General features: G+C 42.9%; 1 protein-coding gene across 1 annotated transcript in view; it reads right to left on the bottom strand.

Annotated features, from left to right (window-relative positions):
- The window catches only part of MPHOSPH8 (M-phase phosphoprotein 8), a gene marked incomplete at both ends in the record, with an annotated part of 50,572 nt that overhangs the window by 10,754 nt on the left and 17,855 nt on the right, over positions 1 to 21,963 (bottom strand). The window contains 8 exons of the mRNA XM_080689415.1: positions 747 to 901; positions 2,380 to 2,466; positions 5,690 to 5,830; positions 14,190 to 14,278; positions 14,359 to 14,484; positions 18,397 to 18,654; positions 19,808 to 19,907; positions 20,853 to 21,704. Coding sequence (XP_080545541.1) covers positions 747 to 901; positions 2,380 to 2,466; positions 5,690 to 5,830; positions 14,190 to 14,278; positions 14,359 to 14,484; positions 18,397 to 18,654; positions 19,808 to 19,907; positions 20,853 to 21,704 — 1,808 coding nt within the window. The remainder of the gene's footprint in view (positions 1 to 746; positions 902 to 2,379; positions 2,467 to 5,689; positions 5,831 to 14,189; positions 14,279 to 14,358; positions 14,485 to 18,396; positions 18,655 to 19,807; positions 19,908 to 20,852; positions 21,705 to 21,963) is intronic.

Here is a 21,963-nt window from a genome sequence, read left to right as displayed (position 1 = left end):
TTTACAAGTGTGTGCCACCATGCCCGGCTTAAAAATAAACTTTGGTTTTAAGAAAATGTCAGCCAAATTAAGAGCATCCTTAAGATTTTAAGGAGATGCTCCAAGATACACCAGTGTTATCTATGAAATTATAAAATTTCAATATTATATAAATTTATAAATAAAATTACAAGATTTCAATAACTTGTAAAAGAGCAGTTCACATGCCATCTGTTAACTCCATGACGGACTGAGAATAGAAATCCATCAGGATGTATAAGTCTTTTGTTGCCCTTGTTTTGGTACTGGGGATTAAACCCAGGGCCCAACTACCACCAAGCCACACCCCCAGCCCTTTTTGGTTTTGAAACCAACTTGCCGAGGCTAGCACTGAATCTGCAATTGTCCTGTCTCAGCCGTCTAAGCCCCGGGGTAAAGCGCAAACTACCACGTTCAGATCATACCTAATCTTTTTCTAACCTGTTACACACAGGCCATTTCAATTTTTTTTTTGTGGTACTGGGGGTGGAACCCAGGGGCTTTCTACCTCTGGGCTGTACTCCCAGACCTATTTTATATTTTATTTGGAAACAGGGTCTCACTAAGTTGCTGAGAGCCTCACTAAGTAGCTGAGGCTGGCTTCAATCTGCACGATCCTCCTGTCTCAGCCTCCCAAGCGCGGGGATTACAAGCATGCACCATCATGCCCGGCAGGCCATTTCAATTATAATGAGTCCAAAGAGATATATATTTGTGAAGCTACTTACGTCTCCAAATGGCTCTTCAGCAATTCATATACCAGCACATTGTTACACTGCTTTGCAAAGTGTAGTGCACTGTTCTGGTGCTTTGATAAAATGTTGCAGTCAGCTCCACATTCAATTACAAGTCGCACAATGTCTGAATTTCCTCTTTTGCAGGCCTAGGTCAGGAAAAGGGTGTTAGTTTTGTAATCGCAAGCGCTAATTATTGCCAACTGGTGCTGTCCTGCCCTCCACACAGGCCAGGGAGTTCTGGAGGCCAATCATGAAGGAGGAAGGGCAAGAAACCCAGGTCAGGACTCTGCAGCATCACACACCCTTGGCTGTCACCTTCCTGGACTCCTGCTATGCCCCCGCCTAGTAGAGCCCAGGCTTCGTCCTTTCCACCGGGTCACACCATTCTCAACGTATGGCCATAGCTGCTGTCCCTGAGACTCATCTCTATGCATGCCACTCCTGCTAGGAGGCCAGCCCTCTGAGAAGTGGCCCGAACTCCTGTCCTTTCTGTCACAGAGCTGCCTAACTCCTGCTGCTCACAGGCCTAGGAGTGTCTAGTACAAGGATGCTCCATGCTACCTCCTCTGGCCAATGCATGTGGCAGTAGCACACATAAAGGAAGTAAGTGCGACTTGGTGTCTGGGCTTCCTCTATCTTGACAGAAGACTAGCTTGGGGCCTGGCACAGCCAGAGCAAAGACTCAGACCTGGCGGGGGCCCTTGGGGCAAAGGAAAATCTGCACATCTGGTGCAGTGATAGCATGCACAGGGAGTACACAGCGAGCACAGGAGAGCATGGCATGCTCTTTCCTGTTCCCTGGTCTCTGCACCTACAGAGACTGGCATAGGAACCCACCTGAGCTACATGGCTTGCAACTATCATTGTGCCTGTGAGGTGCCTCTGGCACACTTCTCTAACCCTACTGGACAAGGTCATAGCCAGCCAGCAGATCATGGTGGCACATGCCTGTATCCCAGTACTTGGGAGGCTGAGACAGGAGGACCACAGGTTAAGGCCAGCTTCAGAAATAGCAATAAAGAGTGCTGGGAGTGTAGTTTGGAGGTAAAATGACCCTGGGTTCAATCCCCAGTGCCAAACAAACAGAAAAGGCCAAGCATGCCGTATCAGCCAATGATAGACACCAAATTGTTAACTGCCACTGGACATGTTAATAGTTTTGGAGAAAGGCCAAACACATTCTTGGTGGCTGTGGGCCACATTTGCCTAGATTAATGTACAGACGCCTTCCTCCTGCCTTTGGGCCTTGCTGCCACCTAGACATGCTCTGCAGTGAAGCGTAACCTTGATGTGACTGCTCTTTCTTCTGCCCCTTCAGCTCAGGGCAGCACTTCTCCTCTGTGGGGCAGTTCTTCCCAAACATCTGCAGGCTTCCTGTCCTGCTCCATTTTCCACTGACACATGCCTGTGTATGACCCTCAGGACACTGCTCAGTGCCTGCTGCACCCTCGGATGTCTCACCCTAGTTCCCCATCCTGTGCTTATTCCATTCACATGGCTGACCAAGCTGAGTGCTATTCTGTGGGGCCTTCCTGCTTGTGTGCCAGCTTCAAGAGCCTAGGGATGTCTGTCCTGGGCTCTTCTCGCTCCAGCACCAAGTCAAAACCTGTAGAGTGAGGCATACCTTCATGAGTGCGGTTTCACCATTGCTCTGCTGGACATTTACAAAAGCTCCAGCTTCCAAGAGAATAGCCACTGTCGTCAGAAAGTTCTGTTAAAGAGAAGAAGAAATTTAGTTCTCTTCTCCTCCCTTTTTGTGGGTACTGGGGATTGACTGCAGGGGACATTCTGCCTCCAAACTACACCCTCAGACCTATTCTATTATTTTGAAACAGGTCTCACTAAATTGCTGAGGCTGGCCATGAACCTGCAAACCTCCTGTCTCAACCTCCCAAGTATAGGGATTTCAGGTGTGCACCACCACACCATGCTCCCAAAATTCTTTTTTTTAACTGGTATTGAGGATTGAACCCAGGGTGTTCTACCTTGAAGCTACATCCCTAGGTGTGTGTGTGTGTGTGTGTGTGTGTGTGTGTGTGTGTGTGTTGCTGCAGATGAAACCCAGGAGGCATTCTACCTCCGAGCTACACTCCAAGCCCTATTTAATTTTTTATATTTGTAAACAGGATCTCATTAAGTTGATACAAGTCTCACTGAATTGATGAGGCTGGCTTCTATCCAACTGTGATCAACTTGTCTTAGCTTCCCAAGTACTGAGGTCATAGGTATGTCAAAATGCCTGGACCCAGCTCTATTTTTATTTTGAAATAGGGTCTAAGAGCTGAGCATGGTGAAACACGCTTGTAATCCCAGCATTCGGGAGGCAGAGACCAGAGGATCTCAGTTCGCAGACAGCCTTAGCTACTTAGCAAGATCTTTTGCTATTTAGTCAGACCCTTTTTCAAAAAATAAAACTGCCAGGCATGGTGGCGCACGCTTGTAATCCCAGCATTCGGGAGGCTGAGACTAGAGGATCGGGGTTTGCGGACAGCCTCGACTACTTAGTGAGACCCTCTGCAACTTAGTGAGACCCTGTTTCAAAATAAAGAATAAAATATATGGCAGGGGATGTAGCTCGGAGGTCAAATACCCCTGGGTTCCATTCCCCAAACCCTCAATAAATAAATGAATAAATAAATACACAAATAAAAATAAAAAAATGAGCCAGGTGTGGTGGCGCACATTTGTAATCCCAGTATTTGGGAGGTTGAGACCAGAGGATTGCAGTTCACGAACAGCCTCAGCTTCTTAGTGAGGTTCTCTGCAACTTAGTGAGACCCTGTTTCAAAATGAAGAATAAATAAATAAATAAATAAATAAATATAAGTAAAAAAACTAATGCTGGGCATGGTAGCACACGCTTGTAATCCCAGCACTTGGGAGGCTGAGACAGGAGGATTGCATAGGTTCAAAGCCAGCTTCAGCTAGTTAGTGAGGCTCTCAGGAATTTAGTGAGACCTTATTTAAAAAAAAAAAAAAATAGGGCAGGGGGTGTAGCTTGGAGTTCGAATGCCCTTGGGTTCCATCCCTAGACCTGCAAAAAAAGAAAAAGAAAAATGAAAAAGAAAAAGTATAAAAAATAGGGCTGGGATATGGTATAGCTTGTAGGTAGAATGACCCTGGGTTCCATCCCCAGTATTGCAAATAAATAAATAGATAGACAGACAGACTAAAAATAGGACCAAGTGCAATGCTCCTGGGTTTCCTCCCTAGTATCGCAAAAAAAAAAAAAAAAAAAAAAAAAAAAGAATATGGTCTAAGTTACTGAAGGTATTACTATGTTGCTGAGACTGGCCTCATACCTGCAATTCTGTCACAGCCTCCCATGTCCTGAGATTACAGGTGTGTGACACTGTGCTCAGCCCTAAATTCTTTTAAGTGACATTTTTTTAAAAGATGGTTTAAAATTTGATAAGACAAGGCACACTGTGTCCCAAGTGGGTAGGAGCCACTCTCTTCCCGTTTCTTTACTGTGGGGACCATGGGAGCCCCCTAGGCACCACTGATAACAGCAGTGACTTGCTGTCTCTATGCAATAACCTCTGCAGCCAGGTGTGTTATACTTACACCTGAAAGCCCACTGCCTGGGAAGCTAAGACAGGAGAATTTCAGATTTGAGGCCAGCCTCAGCAACTTAGCAAGAACCTCAGCTACTTGACAGCCTTTTTCAAAAATGAAAAATAAGCTAGGCGTGGTGGCAGACACTTGTAATCTCAGAACTTGGGAGGCTGAGATAGGAGGATCACAGGTTCATGACCAGCCTCAGCTACTTAGTGAAGCCCTCTGCTACTTAGTGAGACCATGTTTCAAAATAAAGAATAAAAAAGAAAAATAGGGCTGGGGATGTAGCTCAGAGGGAGAATGCCCCTGAGTTTGATCCCCAGTACCGCCATAAATAAATAAATAAATAAATGCTAATGTGTAGTTTGGAGGTAGAATGTCTCTGAGTATAAGTCCTTTAAAAAGATAATACTTTCAGGGCTGGGATGTAGCTCAGTGGCAAAGCACCTGCTTTGCAGCTGCGGTGCTCTGGGTTTGATCCCTGGTTCCAAAAAAAAAAAGAACCCCTTTAAAAAGATAATACTTTCCAGGTGTAGTGACTCACTCTTGCAAGCCCAGTATTTGGGAGGTTGAGACAGGAGGATCACAGGTTGGAAGCCATCCTCAGCAACTCAGGTCCTCAGAAACACGGCAAGACCCTGTTTCATTGAAAAAAAGGGGGGTGGCTGGAAGTATACCTAAAGAGGTACCACAAAAGAGAAGATAACACTTGAAAACATTTTGTATGTTTGGGTGTGGTACTAGCGATGGAACCCAGGGGCATTTTATCTCCAAGTACACCTCTAGCCCTTTTTATGGTTTTCTTTTGAAACAGGGTCTCACTACTGAGGTTACTGAGAGCCTCACTAGGTTGCTGAGGCTGTCCCTGAACCTACGATCCTCCTATCTTGGCCTCCCAAATACTAGGATTACAGGTACAGCCCATCAAAAAATTATCTCAGGGTGAAATCAATAGTGGTACCTTAACTAGAGGTCATATCCAATATAAATTACTTCAAACTAGGTGAGTCACATTTTGAAACTTTGATCATGGTGACACACACTTGTAATCCCAGCATTTGAGAGGTTGAGACAGGAGGATCGCGATTCGTGGTCAGCTTCAGCTACTTACTGAGGCCCTTTGCAACTCAGTGAGACCCTGTTTCAAAATAAAGAATAAAAAAATAGGGCTGGGGTGTAACTCAGAGGTTCCATCCCCAGTACTGGAAAAAAATTTTTTTTTTATTATAAAATACTATGATGATCACAACATCCAGCCATCACACATCACAGTCAACTGAAGCAGGAAAGCCTACGGTTGTGTGACTATGTGAGCACTGGAATGGTCTGACCGCTCTGACTGCGGGAGAACCTGATGCCGTGCAGCTTCACACCTTCTCGGCAGCATGGATAAGAGCTGTGGTGCCATTCTTCTGCCGCCCATTCACTCTTGCGCCCTTGGTGATGAGGAGTCTCAGGAGGTCATCTTGTCCTCCTGCCGCAGCCAGCATCACCAGTGTCATCCCGCTAGCATCCTGTGTGGTTTGTTAACAAACAGCAGCTTAGTCTTTTATGGTGTGCAGTGCTCATGATTGAACCCAGAGCATTCTACCTCTGACCTGCACTCCCCCAGCCCTATTTTACTTTTAAACAGGGTCTTGCTATGTTGCTAAGGCTGTCCTGAAACTTATGATCCTTCTGTCTCAGCCTCCCAAGTGCTAGGATTTACAGACATGTGATACCGTACCCAGTTGGTTAGGCTTTAACTAGAAATTTTTGTTTTGTTTTCTCTTTTGGTACTGTGGATTGAACCTGGGGCATTCTACCTCCATGCTGCATCTCTAGCCCTATTTTTTATTCTTTATTTTGAAACAGGGTTTCACTGAGTTGCAAAGGGCCTCATTTGTAGCTGAGGCTGGCTGCCAACCTGTGATCCTCCTGTCTCAGCCTTCCAAGTACTAGGAGAAGCATGTACCACCACGCCCAGCTACTAGAAAAATTTTAAAATCAAGTGTCAGATGTGGTGGAACACTTGTAATCCCACTACTTGGGAAGCTGAGACAAGAGGATCACAGGTTAACAGCCACAGAAAGTAGTGAGATCTAATCAACCTAGTGAGATCCCGTTTTAAAATAAATGTGGGTGTGGTAGCACACACTCCTACCCAGTACTTGGGAGGCTTAGACAAGAGGATCACATGTTTGTGGCCAGCCTCAGCAGTTATGAGGCCCTCTGCAACTTTGTGAGACTTTGTTTCTTTTTTCTTTCTTTTTTTTTTTTTTGGTGGTACTAAGGATTGAATCCAGGGGCATTCTATCTCTAAACTACACCCCCAGATTTTTTTTCTTTATTTTGAAAGAGATCTCACTAAGTTGTAGAGGGCCTAAGTAACTGAGGCTGGCCACGAACCCATGATCCTTCTGTCACAGCCTTTCAAGTAGATACCCTCTTTCAAAATAAAAAAATAAAGCTGGGTGTGGTGGCCCACGCTTGTAATCCCAGCATTCAGGAGGACTGGAACATTCTGAGACTGGAGGATTGCAGTTTGCGGACAGCCTCAGCTACTTAGTGAGCCCCTTCGCAACTTAGTGAGACCCTGTTTCAAAATAAAAAATAAAAAATAGTGCAGGGGGTGTGGCTCAGAGGTTGAATGTCCCTGGGTTCCATCCCCAGACTCTCAAATAAATAAATAAATAAATAAATAAATAAATGAATAAAATAGAGCTGAGAGGGTGACTTTGAGTTAATATGTGCCTGGATTAAATCCCTAGAACCACAATCAATCAATCAATCAATCAATCAATGGTTGGAGTGTAGCTTGGAGATAGAATGCCCCTGGGTTCAATACCACACACAAAAACAAGTCTTTTCACTCAAGATGTTTCAATGTGAAATCAGTAAGCCCACTGAATTAAACATCTTTTAGGTTTTTCAGAACAATGACCTAATAACCTTTAAAACTGTTTTCACAAGTAACTGTTAAAGTAACATTTTACAACTTTTTGTGTGTGTGTGTGTGTGATATTGGGGATTGAGTTCCATCCCCGGCTCTATTCTATATATTTTCTGAAACACAGCCTAAGTTGTGGAGTCTCACAAAGTTGCTGAGGCTGGCCGGGCATGGTGGCACACACTTGTAATCCCAGCATTTGGGAGGCGGAGACCAGAGGATAGTGGTTTGTGGATAGCCTCAGCTACTTGGCGAGGCTCTTTGCAACTCAGTGAGACCCTATTTCAGAAAATAAAAAGGCTAAAAACTAGGGCTGGGGGTATAGATATAATCTCCCTAGGTTCCATTCCTAGTACCACACACACAAAAAAAAGTTGCTGAGGCTGGTCTTGAACCTGTGATCCTCTTGTCTCAGCCTCCCAAGTACTAGGATCATAGGCAAAAATGCATCAACAATTTGCATAATATAGAACAAATGGTGAGTTATCATTTGTAGATAATCAAATCCAAAGCAAACTGCTTAAGTGTATAACAAGTTAAATGTGAAGCTAGGCGTGGTGGCACATGTTTGTAATCCTAGCATTCAGGAGGCTGACACATGAGGATCGTGTTTCAAGGACAGCATTGGCTACTTAAGCCCTTTGCAACTCAGTGAGACCCTGGTTCAAAATAAAGAATAAAAAATAGGGCTGGGGATGTAGCTCGGAAGTAGAATGCCCTTGGGATGCATGCTCAGTTACTGCAAAAAATTAAACAAAGAGTTAAATGTGGTGATTTTGTTCACAGATGGAAGACATAAGATGTAAATTAAAAAGTTAATTCTTAGTTAAATTATTCTGTATATTTTATGTAAATTTTTTTTGGCAAGTACTAGTACTAGGGCTTGAACCCAGGGACATTCTACCACTGAGCTATATACCCTTAGTCCTTTTATTTTTTGGTTTTTTAAAAATATTTATTTTTTGTGCATCTGAGGATGGAACCTAGGGGCATTCGACCTCTGAGCTATACCCCCTGCCCTATTTTTTATTCTTTAATTTGAAGCAGGGTCTCATTAAGTTGTGAAAAGCCTCCCTAAGTAGCTGAAACTGTCCGCAAACTGTGATTCTCCAGTCTCAGCCTCCCAAATGCTGGGATTAGAAACTGTCCGCAAACTGTGATTCTCCAGTCTCAGCCTCCCAAATGCTGGGATTAGAAGCATGCGCCACCACATCCGGTTTATTTTTTGTTTTTAAACAGGGTCTTGATATGTTGCCTAGGCTAGCTTCAAACTTGCAATACTCCTGTCTCAACCTCCAAGTACTGCTATTAGAAGGTGTGCACTGGCTGGGCATGGTGGCACATACTTGTAATCCCAGCATTTGGGAGGCTGAGACAGGAGGATCACAGTTTGAGGACACCCTCAGCTACTTAGTGAGGCTCTTTGCAACTCAGTGAGATCCTGTTTCAAAATAAAAAATAAAACATAGGGTTAGAGTGTAGCTTGGAGGTAGAATGCCCCTGGGTTCCATCTCCAGTACTGAGAAAAAAATAAAAAAGGCTTACACCACTATGCCCAGTTTTATTTTATATAATATTAATCAAAATACCAACAATATATTCTAAACTTCAATCCCAAAGAATTAAACCTTAGAAATATATCACCAATAAGAAGCTGAGACAGGAAGACCACAGGTTTGCAGCTAACCTCAGTAACTTAGTGAGACCCTCCACAACTTAGTGAGATCCTATTTCAAAATAAAAGAATAAAATAGAGCTGGGGCATTTAGCTTAGAGGTAGAATTCCCCTGGGTTTCATCCTCAGTTGCGCACACACACACACAAAATAAAACTAAAGGAGCTGGGCATGGTGGCACACTTGTAATCCCAGTATTTTGGAAGCTGAGACAGAAGGATTGCAGGTTGGTAAAGAATAAAAATAGAGTTGGGATTGTAGCTTGTTTGTAGAATGCCCCTGGGTTCAATCCTCAGTACCACAAAAATAAAATTAAAGCAAGAAAACTAAGATAATGAATCTTTCTAAGCAAGATAGGACACTCAATAAAGTATATCAACAGATGTGACTAATAGTAAATCTTCCTTAATGCAATGAAAGACTCAAAACACAGCCAGGAAAAAAAAAAAAAAGTTTGAAAACACAAGAGGGTGCAGTGGTGCACATATGTGATCCCAGTATTTAGTAGGCTAAGACAAAAGAATCACAGGTTTAGCTGGAGGTGTTGGCTCATGCTTGTAATTCCAGCATTCTGGAGGCTAAGACAGGAGGATCACGGTTTACAGACAGCCTCAGCTACTTAGCAAGGATCTTCTCAACTCAGTGAGACACTGTTTCAAAATTAAAAAGGACTAAAAAATAGGGCTGGGAGTGTAGCTCGGAGGTAAAATGCCCCTGGGTTCCAGCCCTGGTACAGCAAAAAAAGAAAATCACAGGTTTGAGGCCAGCCTCAGCAACTTAATGAGACCCTGCTTTAAAATAAAAAATAAAAAGCCAAGTGTGGTGACACACACTTGTAATCCCAGCATTTTTGGAAAGCCTCAGCTACTACTTAGGCCCTCTGCAACTCAGTGAGACCCTGTTTCAAAATAAAGAATAAAAATTAGGGCTGGGGGTGTCGCTCGGAGGTACAATGCCCCTGGGTTCCATCCCTGGTACCGCAAGAATATAAAAAGTAAAAAAATAAAAAGGGCAGGGGTGTAGATTAGAGGTTTGAAGGCTCTTGGGTTCAATCCCTAGTAACACACACACACTTCAAAACTTGAAAACTGGAGGAGACTTCCGGGAAGATGGCGACGGAGAAAAGCGGGGCTTATGAGCCCCGCTAACAACCAATCTCTATTACCACAAAGTCAGCGCCTTTCATAGCTAGAAAACACCATCAGCAGAGAAACAAAAAATGTAATTACAAGGGACAGAGAAAAAGAGGGCTGGAAAAACAAGACACCAGAAAGAAACCAGACTGCAGTGCTGTTGCCGGAGCCACGGCACAAAGCGGCAGGCGCCATCTTCCCTTGCAGCACCAGGCCCCAGAGAGGAGGGGGACTCAGAACAGAGCTCAGAGCCACAGAGGAGATATGCTGGCCTCACTGCCGAGGACGCGGCAACAGTGCCTTACTGCCGGCGGCAGCGGCGAATTCACTGGACGGCACCAGACCAACGCACTCAACAGCCCACCAGGCTCCAGAGAGGAGCGCAGACAGCGAGCCGAGGTGAGCCGCTGCGAATCAGCCGGGAGGAATTCGGCAGATTTCTCGGTGCAGGGCGCATCTAAAGCTCCCAGTGGCTGGGCTCAGAACACCCTGCAGGGGCTCAGAGCGGAGCTCAAAACCAGAGAAGAAATACGCCATCCTCATGGCTGAGGGCGTGGCAGCGGCGTCATATTGCCACTGGCGGCAGCAGCAGCAGTGAATTCACCGAGTCCACTACAGCTCCATCTGTGAACTCAACAACAGTGAGTCAAATTGTGGCCCCTAGAGGAGAAACCCCAGTACTGTACTCCCAGGGATTTGACCCAGTGGGCGAGTGGCGGTGGCAGAGATATCACACCATAGGAGAACGCCCAACCTGGCACCCCCCCATGGTCTAAAGCAGCCTCGATTGACTCCCAGGGTCTGAGACTCTGCGATACAACCCAGTAAAGGAGTAGTGGGGACCGAGATACCCTACAGACTCGAGATCCAGAGCACCTTAAGTGAAGTCGTAGTGACCCAAGGGAAGAACCCAGAGAAGGCATAAACTTCCTAAATCATGGGAAAGAGGAATAACAATGGAGCAATGAATGCCCACAACCCCACAACATCAGAACCCGATAAAACAGAAATTCAGAGATTTCTAGAAGATCAAATCAGGAAAATAACTGTAGAAATAATAGAGGTGTTTCGAAAAAAATTCAGAGAGAGTCAAAAAGAGATAAAGGATGCAATTAATGAAGTAAAGGCCTCAATTCAAAGTACAAACAACCGACTAGACCACATGGAGAATAGAATCTCGCTCTTAGAAGATGATCATTCAAAAAATGAACGCAGTTTCTAATTTAGAAAAAAAAATCCGACAGCAGGAATCTGACACTGAAGAAATATGGGCCCACTTTAAGAGAGCTAACCTAAGAATAATTGGAATAGAGCAGGGAAAAGAAGGTGAAACCAAAGGGATCAACAATCTCTTCAAGGAAGTAATAGCAGAAAATTTTCCAAACATAGAGCAAGAGGTTGATACACATGTCCAGGAAACTTATAGAACTCCCTTTAGACAGGATCGAAGAAGAGGATCCCCACGCCACATAATTGTCAAAATGACCAATGTGGAAGCCAAGCAGAGAATCTTAAAGGCAACAAAAACAAAGGGCCAAGTGACATTCAGAGGCAAACCAATTAGAATCACTCCAGACTTCCCAAACCAAGTCATGAGAGCCAGAAGGGCTTGGAGTAACATATCCCAAACTCTGAAAGAAAACAACTTCCAGCCAAACATTTCTTACCCAGCAAAACTTTCTATCAAATTAGATGGGGAAATAAGAAGCTTCCATGACAAACAGAAACTGAAGGAATTTATGTCCTCAAAACCAGTGCTAGAGAAAATACTCAAAGAGATTAACTACAAAGAAGAAATAGGTAACACACACCAGAACCAGAGAAACAAGATTTTCCATCCAACAGACAACTAAGATTGGTTATCTGTGGAGATTCATTATTTATGTTAGTCTTTTACCTATTTCTAAACTGTATTGTTTGCTTTTATTGTTGCTAATTCTTAGGATTTCTAGTTGGAATATTAATATACCTTCAGATATAGCATTTGGAAATATTTTATCCCATTCTATCAGTAACTTTTAACTATTTACATTATCTTTGGATATACAATATTTTTTTATCTTTTAGGGAGTTTGTTTACCCTTTTGTTGCCTGTGCCATTGAAATCATATCCAAGAAATCACTGCCAATTTCAATGTTGTGAGGTTTTATGACCCAGATTTTCTTCTAAAAGTTTATAGTCTTAAGATTTATATTTAGGTCTTTTATCTATTTTGAGTTAATATTTGTATATGGTGTTAGGAAAGGGTCCAATTTTATTCTTTTTCATGTAATTATTATTTTTCAACAATATTTAGTTAAAAGATTATTATTTCCACCACCAAATGTTCGTGGAAACCTTGTCAAAAATAACTTGACAATATAGGGAAGAATTTAGCTCTAGGCTTTTATTTAACTCCAATGGTTTATATATCTGCCTTTAGAACAGTACTACACTGTTTCAATTATTGTAGCTTTATATGGTTTGAAATCAGAAAATATACATCTTCTAGCTTTGTTCTTTTTCAAGATCATTTTGGGTATCTAGAGTCCATATTCCATATTAGGATAGATTTTTTTTTTTGAAAAATAAATAAGTAAATGTATGATAGTTTCACCTAAAAAAAAAAAAAGAAAAAAAAATATTCTCTGGTAAGAAAGAAAGCAAAAAGAAATATTGAAATGTTATCTTTAAGTCATCAAAAGCTTGGTATCAGACAAATGAAACTGTTATGTGAGATTATCATTGTTAATTTTGGATAAATTGCTATAATACTAGATTTCAACCACTAAGCCAAGCATGGGAAGGAGGGATGGGGAGGGAATGGGGTGGGGATCGGGTAGGGGCTAACTGGGTGATGTGCGCATGTATGTCTACAAAAGTATTTTTTTTTTAACCCCGTTATGATGTATGAATACAATGCACCAATAAAAAAAAAGAAAAAGAAAACTTGAAAACTGGGAAGAAAGGGTTAATATGCTTCCAATGTAAAAACATTCGTACACATCAGTGTGAAAGATCCTTAGCAACAAATGGAAAGATGGGCAACTGCATAGCTGTGTCCCTAACAAAGAACACCACAATGGCCATGTGAAAACAGTTCTCTGTGCTACTCAATGGCAGAGGGTAAGCCAGGGACAGACCCAGAGAGACCACATGGTCACTGTGGTGGGAAGAATTATAGGGAGTACAACTGTACATTTAAACAATACTACAATGTGACTATGTTTCTTGTTATTATTTTGAAATGGGATATCAGTAAGTTGATAAAGGTCTCGCTGAGGCTGACCTCAAACTTGTGATCTTCCTGTCTCAGATATCTAGATACTAGGCTTATAAATGTAGCATACAACACCTTACCTGGCTGATATGCATTTTTTGTAATTAAAAAAAAAAAAAAACTGAAGCCAGGCATGATGGTGGATGCTTATTATCCCAGTGTGTATAAGCACATGCTTATTATACCCAGCCTTGGCAAGGCAGTGAGGCTCTCAGCAACCTAGTGACATTCTGTTTCCAAATAAAAAAAATAAAATCGAGCTGGGGGCACAATGTGGAGGTAGAATGCCTCTAAGCCCAAACCCTAGTATGAAAAAGAAAAAAAAAAAAAAAAAAAAAAAGAAGGAAAGAAAAAAAGAAAGGGAAATATCAAAAGATGTAGAAGCTGGTCATGGTGGCACACACTTAAAATCATAGTACTTGGGAGACTGAGACAGGAGAATCGCAGGTTGGCGGCCAGCCTCAGCTACTTACTGAGATCGTCCACAACCTAGTGAGACCCTGTTTCAAAAATAAAGAATAAGCTGGGTGTGGTAGCGCACGCTTGTAATCCCAACATTTGGGAGGCTGAAACAGAGGATCAGGGTTCTCAGACAGCTTCAGCTACTTAGAGAGGCCCTTTGCAACTCAATGACACCTTGTTTCTAGATAAAGAATAAAAAACAGGGCTGGGGGTGTAGCTCAGAAGTAGAATGCCCCTGGGTTCCATCCCCAGTACCACAGAAAATAAAAAATAAGAATAAAAACAGGGCTGGGATTGTAGCTTGGAGATTAAATGTACCTGAGTTCAATCCCCAGTACCACCCCCCAGACACAAAAGATGTTAAAAGAGCTACTTTCAATGTTCTTTTGTGGGATTTTTTAAAAGACATATTACCTCCTGGTCCAGGTTGTATTCTTCATTTGAGTTAAGTGCAATCTTTACAGTAATATAATCCCCATTTTTCACAGCATCCCTCAACAAATCTAAAATCAAAGAAAAGATGAATTAGGTTTTATATATCTAGATATATGTCAGAGAACTGGGTAATTTCAAAACCACTCACTATTTGGAATCACATCTGCTGTTGGAAAAGTCTCATCTTCTCCATCAAGGTGCCTTTGAAAATCTTCTAAATTCATCCATTCCAGCTGAAGGTCCATGCCCAAACTCAGGATTTGTTGCTTGCCATCTGAAATACATACAACCTTTATTAACATACATTGTTCTGGAAGATTATTTTAAAACCCACAATGCACCAAGCGTGAAGTCCCAGTACTTGGAAGGCTGAGACAGGAGGACAGGAGGTTTAAGGACAGCCTCAGAAACTCTGCAAGATCTTTAGGACCTTAGCATGCACCGTTTCAAAAAAAAAAAAAAAAAAAAAAAGGCTGGGAATTTAGCTCAGAAGTAGAATGTCCCTGGGTTCAATCTCCAGTACCCCTCCCCAAAAAAGAACAAAATAAAAAATAGGGCTCGGAAGCTGGGCATGGTGGCGCACACTAATAATCCCAGCATTTGGGAGGCTGAGACCAGAGGATCGCAGTTCATGGACAGCCTCAGCTACTTAGTAAGGCCCTTGGCAACTCAGTGAGACCCTGTTGCAAAATAAAGAATAAAAAAATAGGGCAGGAGATGTAGCTTGGAGATCAAATGCCCCTGGGTTCCATCCCCAGACCCCACCCCCCCCCCCCGCAAAAAAATAGGGCTAGGATATGGCTCAGAGATACAATGCTCCTGTTACAGTCCCCAGCACACACACACACACCCAAATACACACACAGTATTTGTAAGACAACTCTGTGTGTGTGTCTGTGTGAGCACGCGCCCATGCGCATATGCACATAGTACTAGGGATTAAAACCTCTGAGCTATACCCACAGCTCTTTTTTACTTTTTTATTTTGAAGCAAGGTCTTGCTAAGTTTATGGAAGGCCTCACTAAGTACCTGAGGCTGGCTGCGATCCTTCTGTCTCAGGCTCCTAGGTACTGGGATTTGGGCATGCACCACCATGCCTGGCTTAAAAAAAAAAATAAATTGTGACCCTGGGAATTGAATCCAGGGACATTCTAACTCTGACCTCTACCTCTGATCACTTTTTTTTACTTTGAAACAGGGTTTCACTAAATTGCTAAGAATGGTCTTGAACCTGTGATCCTCCTGTCTCAGCCTCCCAAGTACTGGGATCATAGGCATTTGCCACTAAGCTCAGCTCAGTCCATTTTTTTCATAGGTGGGTTTTGTTAAATTATATTTACCCTTGTCATTTGATTTTCAAATCTACTGGTAAGAAACTACTCACAGGGCCAGGCAAGGTGGCGCACACTTGCGATCCCAGTACTTGGGAGGCTGAGACAAGAGGATTGCGCAGGTCCAAAGCCAGCCTCACATACTTAGTGAGGCTCTCAGCAACTTACTGAGACCCTGTCTCCAAATAAAATATAAAATAGGTCTGGGAGTGTAGCCCGGAGGTAGAAGGCTCCTGGATTTCATCCCCAGCACCACAAAAAAAAAAAAAAAAAGAAGAAATAAAGAAACTACTAACAGAATTCTTTTGTCCTTTTAATCCATATGTAGTCTACAGTTATTTCATTTTTGTTGTTGTTGGCTTTTTTTTTTTTTTTTTTTTTTTTTCCGGTACTGGGGATCGAATTCAGCATCTACCTCTGAGCTACACTCCCATTTTTTTTTTTTGCAGGTCTAGGAATTCGACCTCTAAGCTACACCCCCTGCCCTATTTTTTATTCTTTTTTGAAACCGTGTCTCACTGAATTGCAGAGGGCCTCACAAACTAGCTGAGGCTGTCCGTGAACCGCAATCCTCCAGTCTCAGCCTCCTGAATGCTGGGATTACAAGCGTGTGCCACCAAGCCTGGCTTGGGCCCCATTTTTTATTTTGAAACAGGGTCTCACTGAGTTGCAAAGGGCCTCACTAAGTAGCTGAGGCTGTCTATGAACTGAGATCCTCCTGTCTCATCCTGGCAAATGCTGGGATTACAAGGGTATGCCACCATGCCCAGCCTAGTTGTCTCTTTTTACTTAAAATAATAAGACTTCATTATTCTACTGCATCTTTTTTTTTTGGGGGGGGTAATACTAGGGATTGAAATCAGGAGCACTTCACTACTAAGCTATATCCCAGCCTCCTCCCTTTTTGTGGAACTGGGATGAAACCCAGGGGCTTTCTACTTCCAGGCTACACCCCCAGACCTATTTTATATTTTATTTGGAAACAAGGTCTCACTAAGTTGCTGAGAGCCTCACTAAGTAGCTGAGGCTGGCTTTGAACCTGTACAATCCTCCTGTCTCAGCCTCCCAAGTGCTGGGATTACAAGCATGTGCCATCACACCCGGCTCAACCCTTTTTAAAAAATTTCTAATTTCAACACCAGGTCCTGCTAATTTACCCAGGCTGGCCTCAAACTTGCTATCCTGGTCTTTCCCTTCTCAACCAATTCCAATGCTCTCACGATACTCAGGGTAATGTTTACAATATTATCTTTTTCCTGTGCTACGGTTCTGGGGATTGAACCCAAGGTCTCACACAGTCTATGCAAGCATTTTCCACTGAGCTATATCCCCAGCACTTTTTGGTTTATTTTGAAACACATCTCACAAAGTTGCTGAGGCTGGCCTTGAACCTGCCATCCTCCTGCCTCAGCATGCATGTGACATCACATCCAGCAATACAATCTTTTTGTTTTGTTTTTTTCAGTACTGGGGGTGGAGCCCAGGGGTATTCTACCTCCCCCAGCCCTATTTTTACCTCCAAGCTACATCCCCATCCATATTTTTTCTTTATTTTGAAACAAGATCTCACTAAGTTGCGGAGGGCCTAAGTAGCTACAGCTGTCCTCCAACTGTGATCCTTCTGTCTCAGCCTCCTCAACAATATACTCTTGATTCCACTCAATTGTGTCTGTGGTGTGGGGAGTAATGGGGATTGAACCCAGGGTCATTCTATTTCTGAGCTAAACCCTCAGCTCGATTTTATTTTTTGTCTTTTAATAGGGTCTCACTAAGTTGCAAAGGGCCTTGCTAAATTGCTGAGGCTGGTTGCAAACCTGTGATCCTCCTGTCTCAGCTTCCTAAGTACTGGTATTGCAAGCATGTGCTACCAACGCCCTGCTCCAGTAGTACAATCTTACTTGGTGTTATTTACTGTGAAGTTAAAAGGAAGAATACAAATAAGTCTGTATGTGATCATTTTTAAAATGAAACCTAATGATACTCAATCTGGCTCAAAAACCAATGGTCTTCATAATTTTTCTTCTTTTCTTTTTGTGGTACATGGGATGGAACCCAGGGGCATCTACCCCTGAACTACATCACCAGCCCTATTTTTTATCCTTTATTTTGAAACAGGGTCTCACTAAGTTGCGGAGAGCTTTAATAAGTATCTGAGGCTGGCTACAAACCTGCAATTCTCCTTTCTATCTCAGCCTCCAAAGTACTGGGATTACAAGTGTGCTCCACCACAATCAGCTCTTCTTCTTTTTATTTTTGTATAGTACTAGGGATCAAATCCAGGGCCAGAACAAGGTAGAGCACCTCCAAGCTATATCCTAGCCCTTTTTGCTTTTTATTTTGAAACAGGGTCTTCCTAAATTGAACCTGTGATCCTCCTGTCTCAGCTTCCAGAGTAATGGGATTATAGGCATGTGCCACTGCACCTAGATGGCAGTATTTATAATTCCTGAATATGCTAATAAGCAATTACTGGAATGTAGAAAATATTCATTTGATCCATTAAAAATCAAACAGCTGGGTGTGGTGACACATGCTTGTAATCCCAGCGCTTGGAAGGCTGTCTAGGATCACACAGGTTTGAAGCCAGCCTCAGCTACAGTATAGCCCAGAGTTAGAAAAGCCCTTGGGTTCCACCTCTAGTAACACACACACACACACACGCACGCACGCACGCACGCACACACATGTTTTAAAGTCTTGAAAACAAAGTTATTCATCCAGGCAATCAAAATCTCCAGTACCACAAAAATAAATAAAATCTGTTACTATCCCAGCATCTGAGATCAGTGGGAGCAGTGTAAATAACATGGTTTGTTACTCTGAAATCATTCAGCAAAACATGCAACAAACTCACCGGAGTTCTCACCCATGTGGCACATATTATCCCAGCTCTTCTGTCTGCCGTCTGCAGCAATGTGCGCCCAGCTGTCAGCCTCATCTCTGGTGCTCCTCCGCTCTCTAAGTGAATGCTTCTTTTCCTCAGCTTTGAGATCTTCAGTGGTTTTACAATCCTGTGGTATTTCTTCTCTTTTCCGATTATTCTCAGAAACATCATTTTTTTCTTCTGTAGTTTTTTTAAATAAATCGAATGCATTTCTGATTTCCTTAAATACTAGTGCAAAAATTAAAACTGTTATTAAACATGTGTCAAAATTTCTGTTGCAATAAAAAGGAAAACTGATTAAGAATGAAAGAAGCTGGGTGTACCTGGGAGGCTGAGACAGGAGGGTAGCAGGTTCAAGACCAGCCTCAGCAACTTAAGGAGACTCTCAGCAACCTAGCAAGACCCTATTTCAAAACAAAAAAAAAAATAAAAAGTACTTGGGGAAAGCCGGGCGTGGTGGCGCACACTTGTAATCCCAGCATTTGAGAGGTTGAGACAGGAGGATTGCAGTTCGCGGACAGCCTCAGCTACTTAGTGAGGCCCTTCGCAACTCAGTGAGATGCTGTTTCAAAATAAAGAATAAAAAATAGCGCTGGGAAAGCCGGGCGTGGCGGCGCACGCTTGTAATCCCAGCATTTGGAAGGCTGAGACGGGAGGATCACAGTTCATGGAGGGCCTCAGCTACTTAGTGAGGCCCTGTTTCAAAATAAAGAATAAAAACGAAGAGCAGGGGTTGTAGCTTGGAGGTTGAATGCCCCTGTGGTTCCATCCCCAGACCCGCGGGGGGGGGGGGGGTAGGGCTGGGAGTGTAACTTGGAAGTAGAATGCCCCTGGGTTCCATCCCCAGTACCACACAAAACAAATTACTTGGGTATAGCTCAGAGATAAATTGTCCCTGGGTTTGATCCCAAGTACCACAAAACAAACAAACAAACAAGCAAATGAACAAACCTAAGTAACTAGTTAAATAAGAGTAGCATAAAACTCTAAAGTAACCAGTAAATGGAATTTTCCCATTCCCTTGCCCTGCATATTAGAAAAAAAAGATTATCTTCACAGTAAACTGAGTTCACGATATAAAAAGACAGTAATAATGGGCCGGGCATGATCACACAATCTTGTAATCCCAGCGCTTGGGAGGATGAGACAGGAGGATCGCACAGGTTCAAAGCCAGTCTCAGCTACTGAGTGAGGCTCTCAGCAACTTAGTGAGACCCTGTTTCCAAGTAAAGTATAAAATAGGTCTGGGAGTGTAGCTCAGAGGTAGAAAAGTCCCTGGGTTCCACACTCAGTACCACCAAAAAATAAAAATTAAAAAAAAAAAGAAAAATAACAAGATAGTAATAAAAACAGTAAAATGTTATTTAGCATTTACACTTACTTTTTGATCCCTTTGGCTCTTTTCGGCCTTTTTCTTCCTTATCTGAATCACTCCTTTTCTGGCATTTCTCTTTGGGTTCATTTTTTTTGGTTTCTTTCTCCTAAAAAAACAAAACCAACCAACCAACAAACAAACAAACAAAAAAAAAAACCAGACCCAAAACAAGAAAGAATCAAAAGCTGATACTATGATTTGAAAACTGAAAAATATAGGTCCCTGGTGTCAATGTGCCCCTATGATTAATAGGGTGTGTGATCACTGACCATTTCATCTTTCTCACTCTGCTTTCTCAGTAAAGATTACACCCTTCAAACATGGTAACTTATAATAGCAAATGCAAAATGCAAAACCACCTGGGAGTGGTGGCACACATCCAAAATCCCAGTTCTTGGGGAAGCTGAAGCAGAAGGATTGTCAAGTTTGAAGCCAGCCAGGGTAACTTAGCGAGACCATCTCAAAAAATAAAAAGGGATGTGGAGCCAGGCATGGTGGTGCATGCCGGTAATCTCAGCAGGAGAGGCTAAGACAGGTGTATCGAGGTTGGAGGAAACCCACAATAAGTTAGTGAGACCCTGTATCCAAATAGAAAATAAAATATGGCTTGGGGTAGAGCTCAGAGGTTAGAATGACCCAGCACCATAAAACAAAGGTGGGGGGGGGGCAAGGGTTATACCTCAGAGGTAGAATCTTTCTGAATCTAATCTCCAGCATCACAAAAATAAAAACATAAACAAATACATAAATGAAGAGCTGGGATCATAGTTCTGTAGTGGAGCATCTGAGTTCCATCCCAAGTACTCCCCACACCATACACACAAACAAATGCATGTGTGCAGTCAGCTACTATGACAAGCAGGCACCCCAGTCCGGAGCGCCTCAGCGCTCAGAGCTACCCAGTCGCTCACTCCATTCAACAGAGCCCTGATGACAGAAGCACAAGCTCTAGGTTTGACCAGGTCCTGCTCCTTCTTTGTGAGACTTCAACACAGCGCTGGCCGGCCTAGCCTGGGCATTTTGTTACCCTGAGGTTTCCCCATCTCCTCACCTCTTCCGTCCAGTCATAGGACCTGAGGACTCTCTCTTCCCCGCTAGACCTGAAGCTCCTCTGTGTCTGGGCAGCCAGAAGAGATGTCAGCTTGTCTGCATCTGGGTCGCTCCTGCCTTTCTCTTGATTCCTTTGCTTCTTAGGGACAGTCTTCTTCTCAGGGAAGACGTTCCTGTCTTCTTCCTTCTTGGTCCCTTTTGGCTCCTCAGTCTTCCTTGGTTTCTTTTTCTTCCTCTTGGCTTTGCCATCGGTGTCCTCGTCAGTACTGAGCGCGCCAGCCAAATGCTTCTCAAAGACACTCTCTTGTATGACATCCTGCCCTGCTTTATCCTTTGCGCTTTTAATTTTTTGTCTCTCTTCTCTGTTATCAGGACACAACTCTTCATTGTCCTCTTCCTGAAAAGAGGAATCATTAAGGACACTCGATTCAGACTCCAGCTGAGATTCGACACATTTCTCTTTTTTTGTTTTTCTATTTTCTTTGGAATCTTCCCTTAGTTTAGTTTTCAGATCTCTTATTTCAACCTTTTTAACTTTCTTTAACTCCCTGGCTTCTCTTATTTCATCCTTCTTGGGCTTTTTGGAGTCCTTTAATTCTTCTTTGGCTTCCAAAATTCTTTTCTTGGTCCTTAAATCAAAAGCTGCGTTTTCGAAGGCGCTGTCCAGGTCTGACTTGGACTGATCTCTTGGCTTCCCGGTCTTCACTTTTCTCTTTTTCAGATCATCTGGGCTTTTCTCTTCTTTGTGCCTTAATTTTTTCTTCTTCTTCCTTGGGGAAGTATCTTCTTTTGTCTCACTCTGCTGATCACTATCAGAGTTTGCCTCAAATATGTCATTACTCAAGGACAGTCTCTACAAAATGCAAATAAAAATCAAAACAATTACAAAATAATTTTATTTTAATTTATTTTGATTTTTTGCGGGTCTGGGGATGAAACCCAGGGGCATTCGACCTCCGAGCTACACCTCTGCCCTATTTTTCATTCTTTTTTTTTTTTTTTGGTGGTACTGGGGTTCCTGGAAGCCCTTCTACCTCCGGGCTACACTCCCAGACCTATTTTTACATTTTTATTTGGAAACAGGGTCTCCTAAGCCAGCGTGCGCGGCTGGC

This window comes from Muscardinus avellanarius, assembly GCF_963383645.1.
Source record: "Muscardinus avellanarius genome assembly, chromosome: 2".
Taxonomy (NCBI): domain Eukaryota; kingdom Metazoa; phylum Chordata; class Mammalia; order Rodentia; family Gliridae; genus Muscardinus; species Muscardinus avellanarius.
Note: the sequence above shows the minus strand (reverse complement) of the source record. Positions and strands in the feature narration are given on the sequence as shown.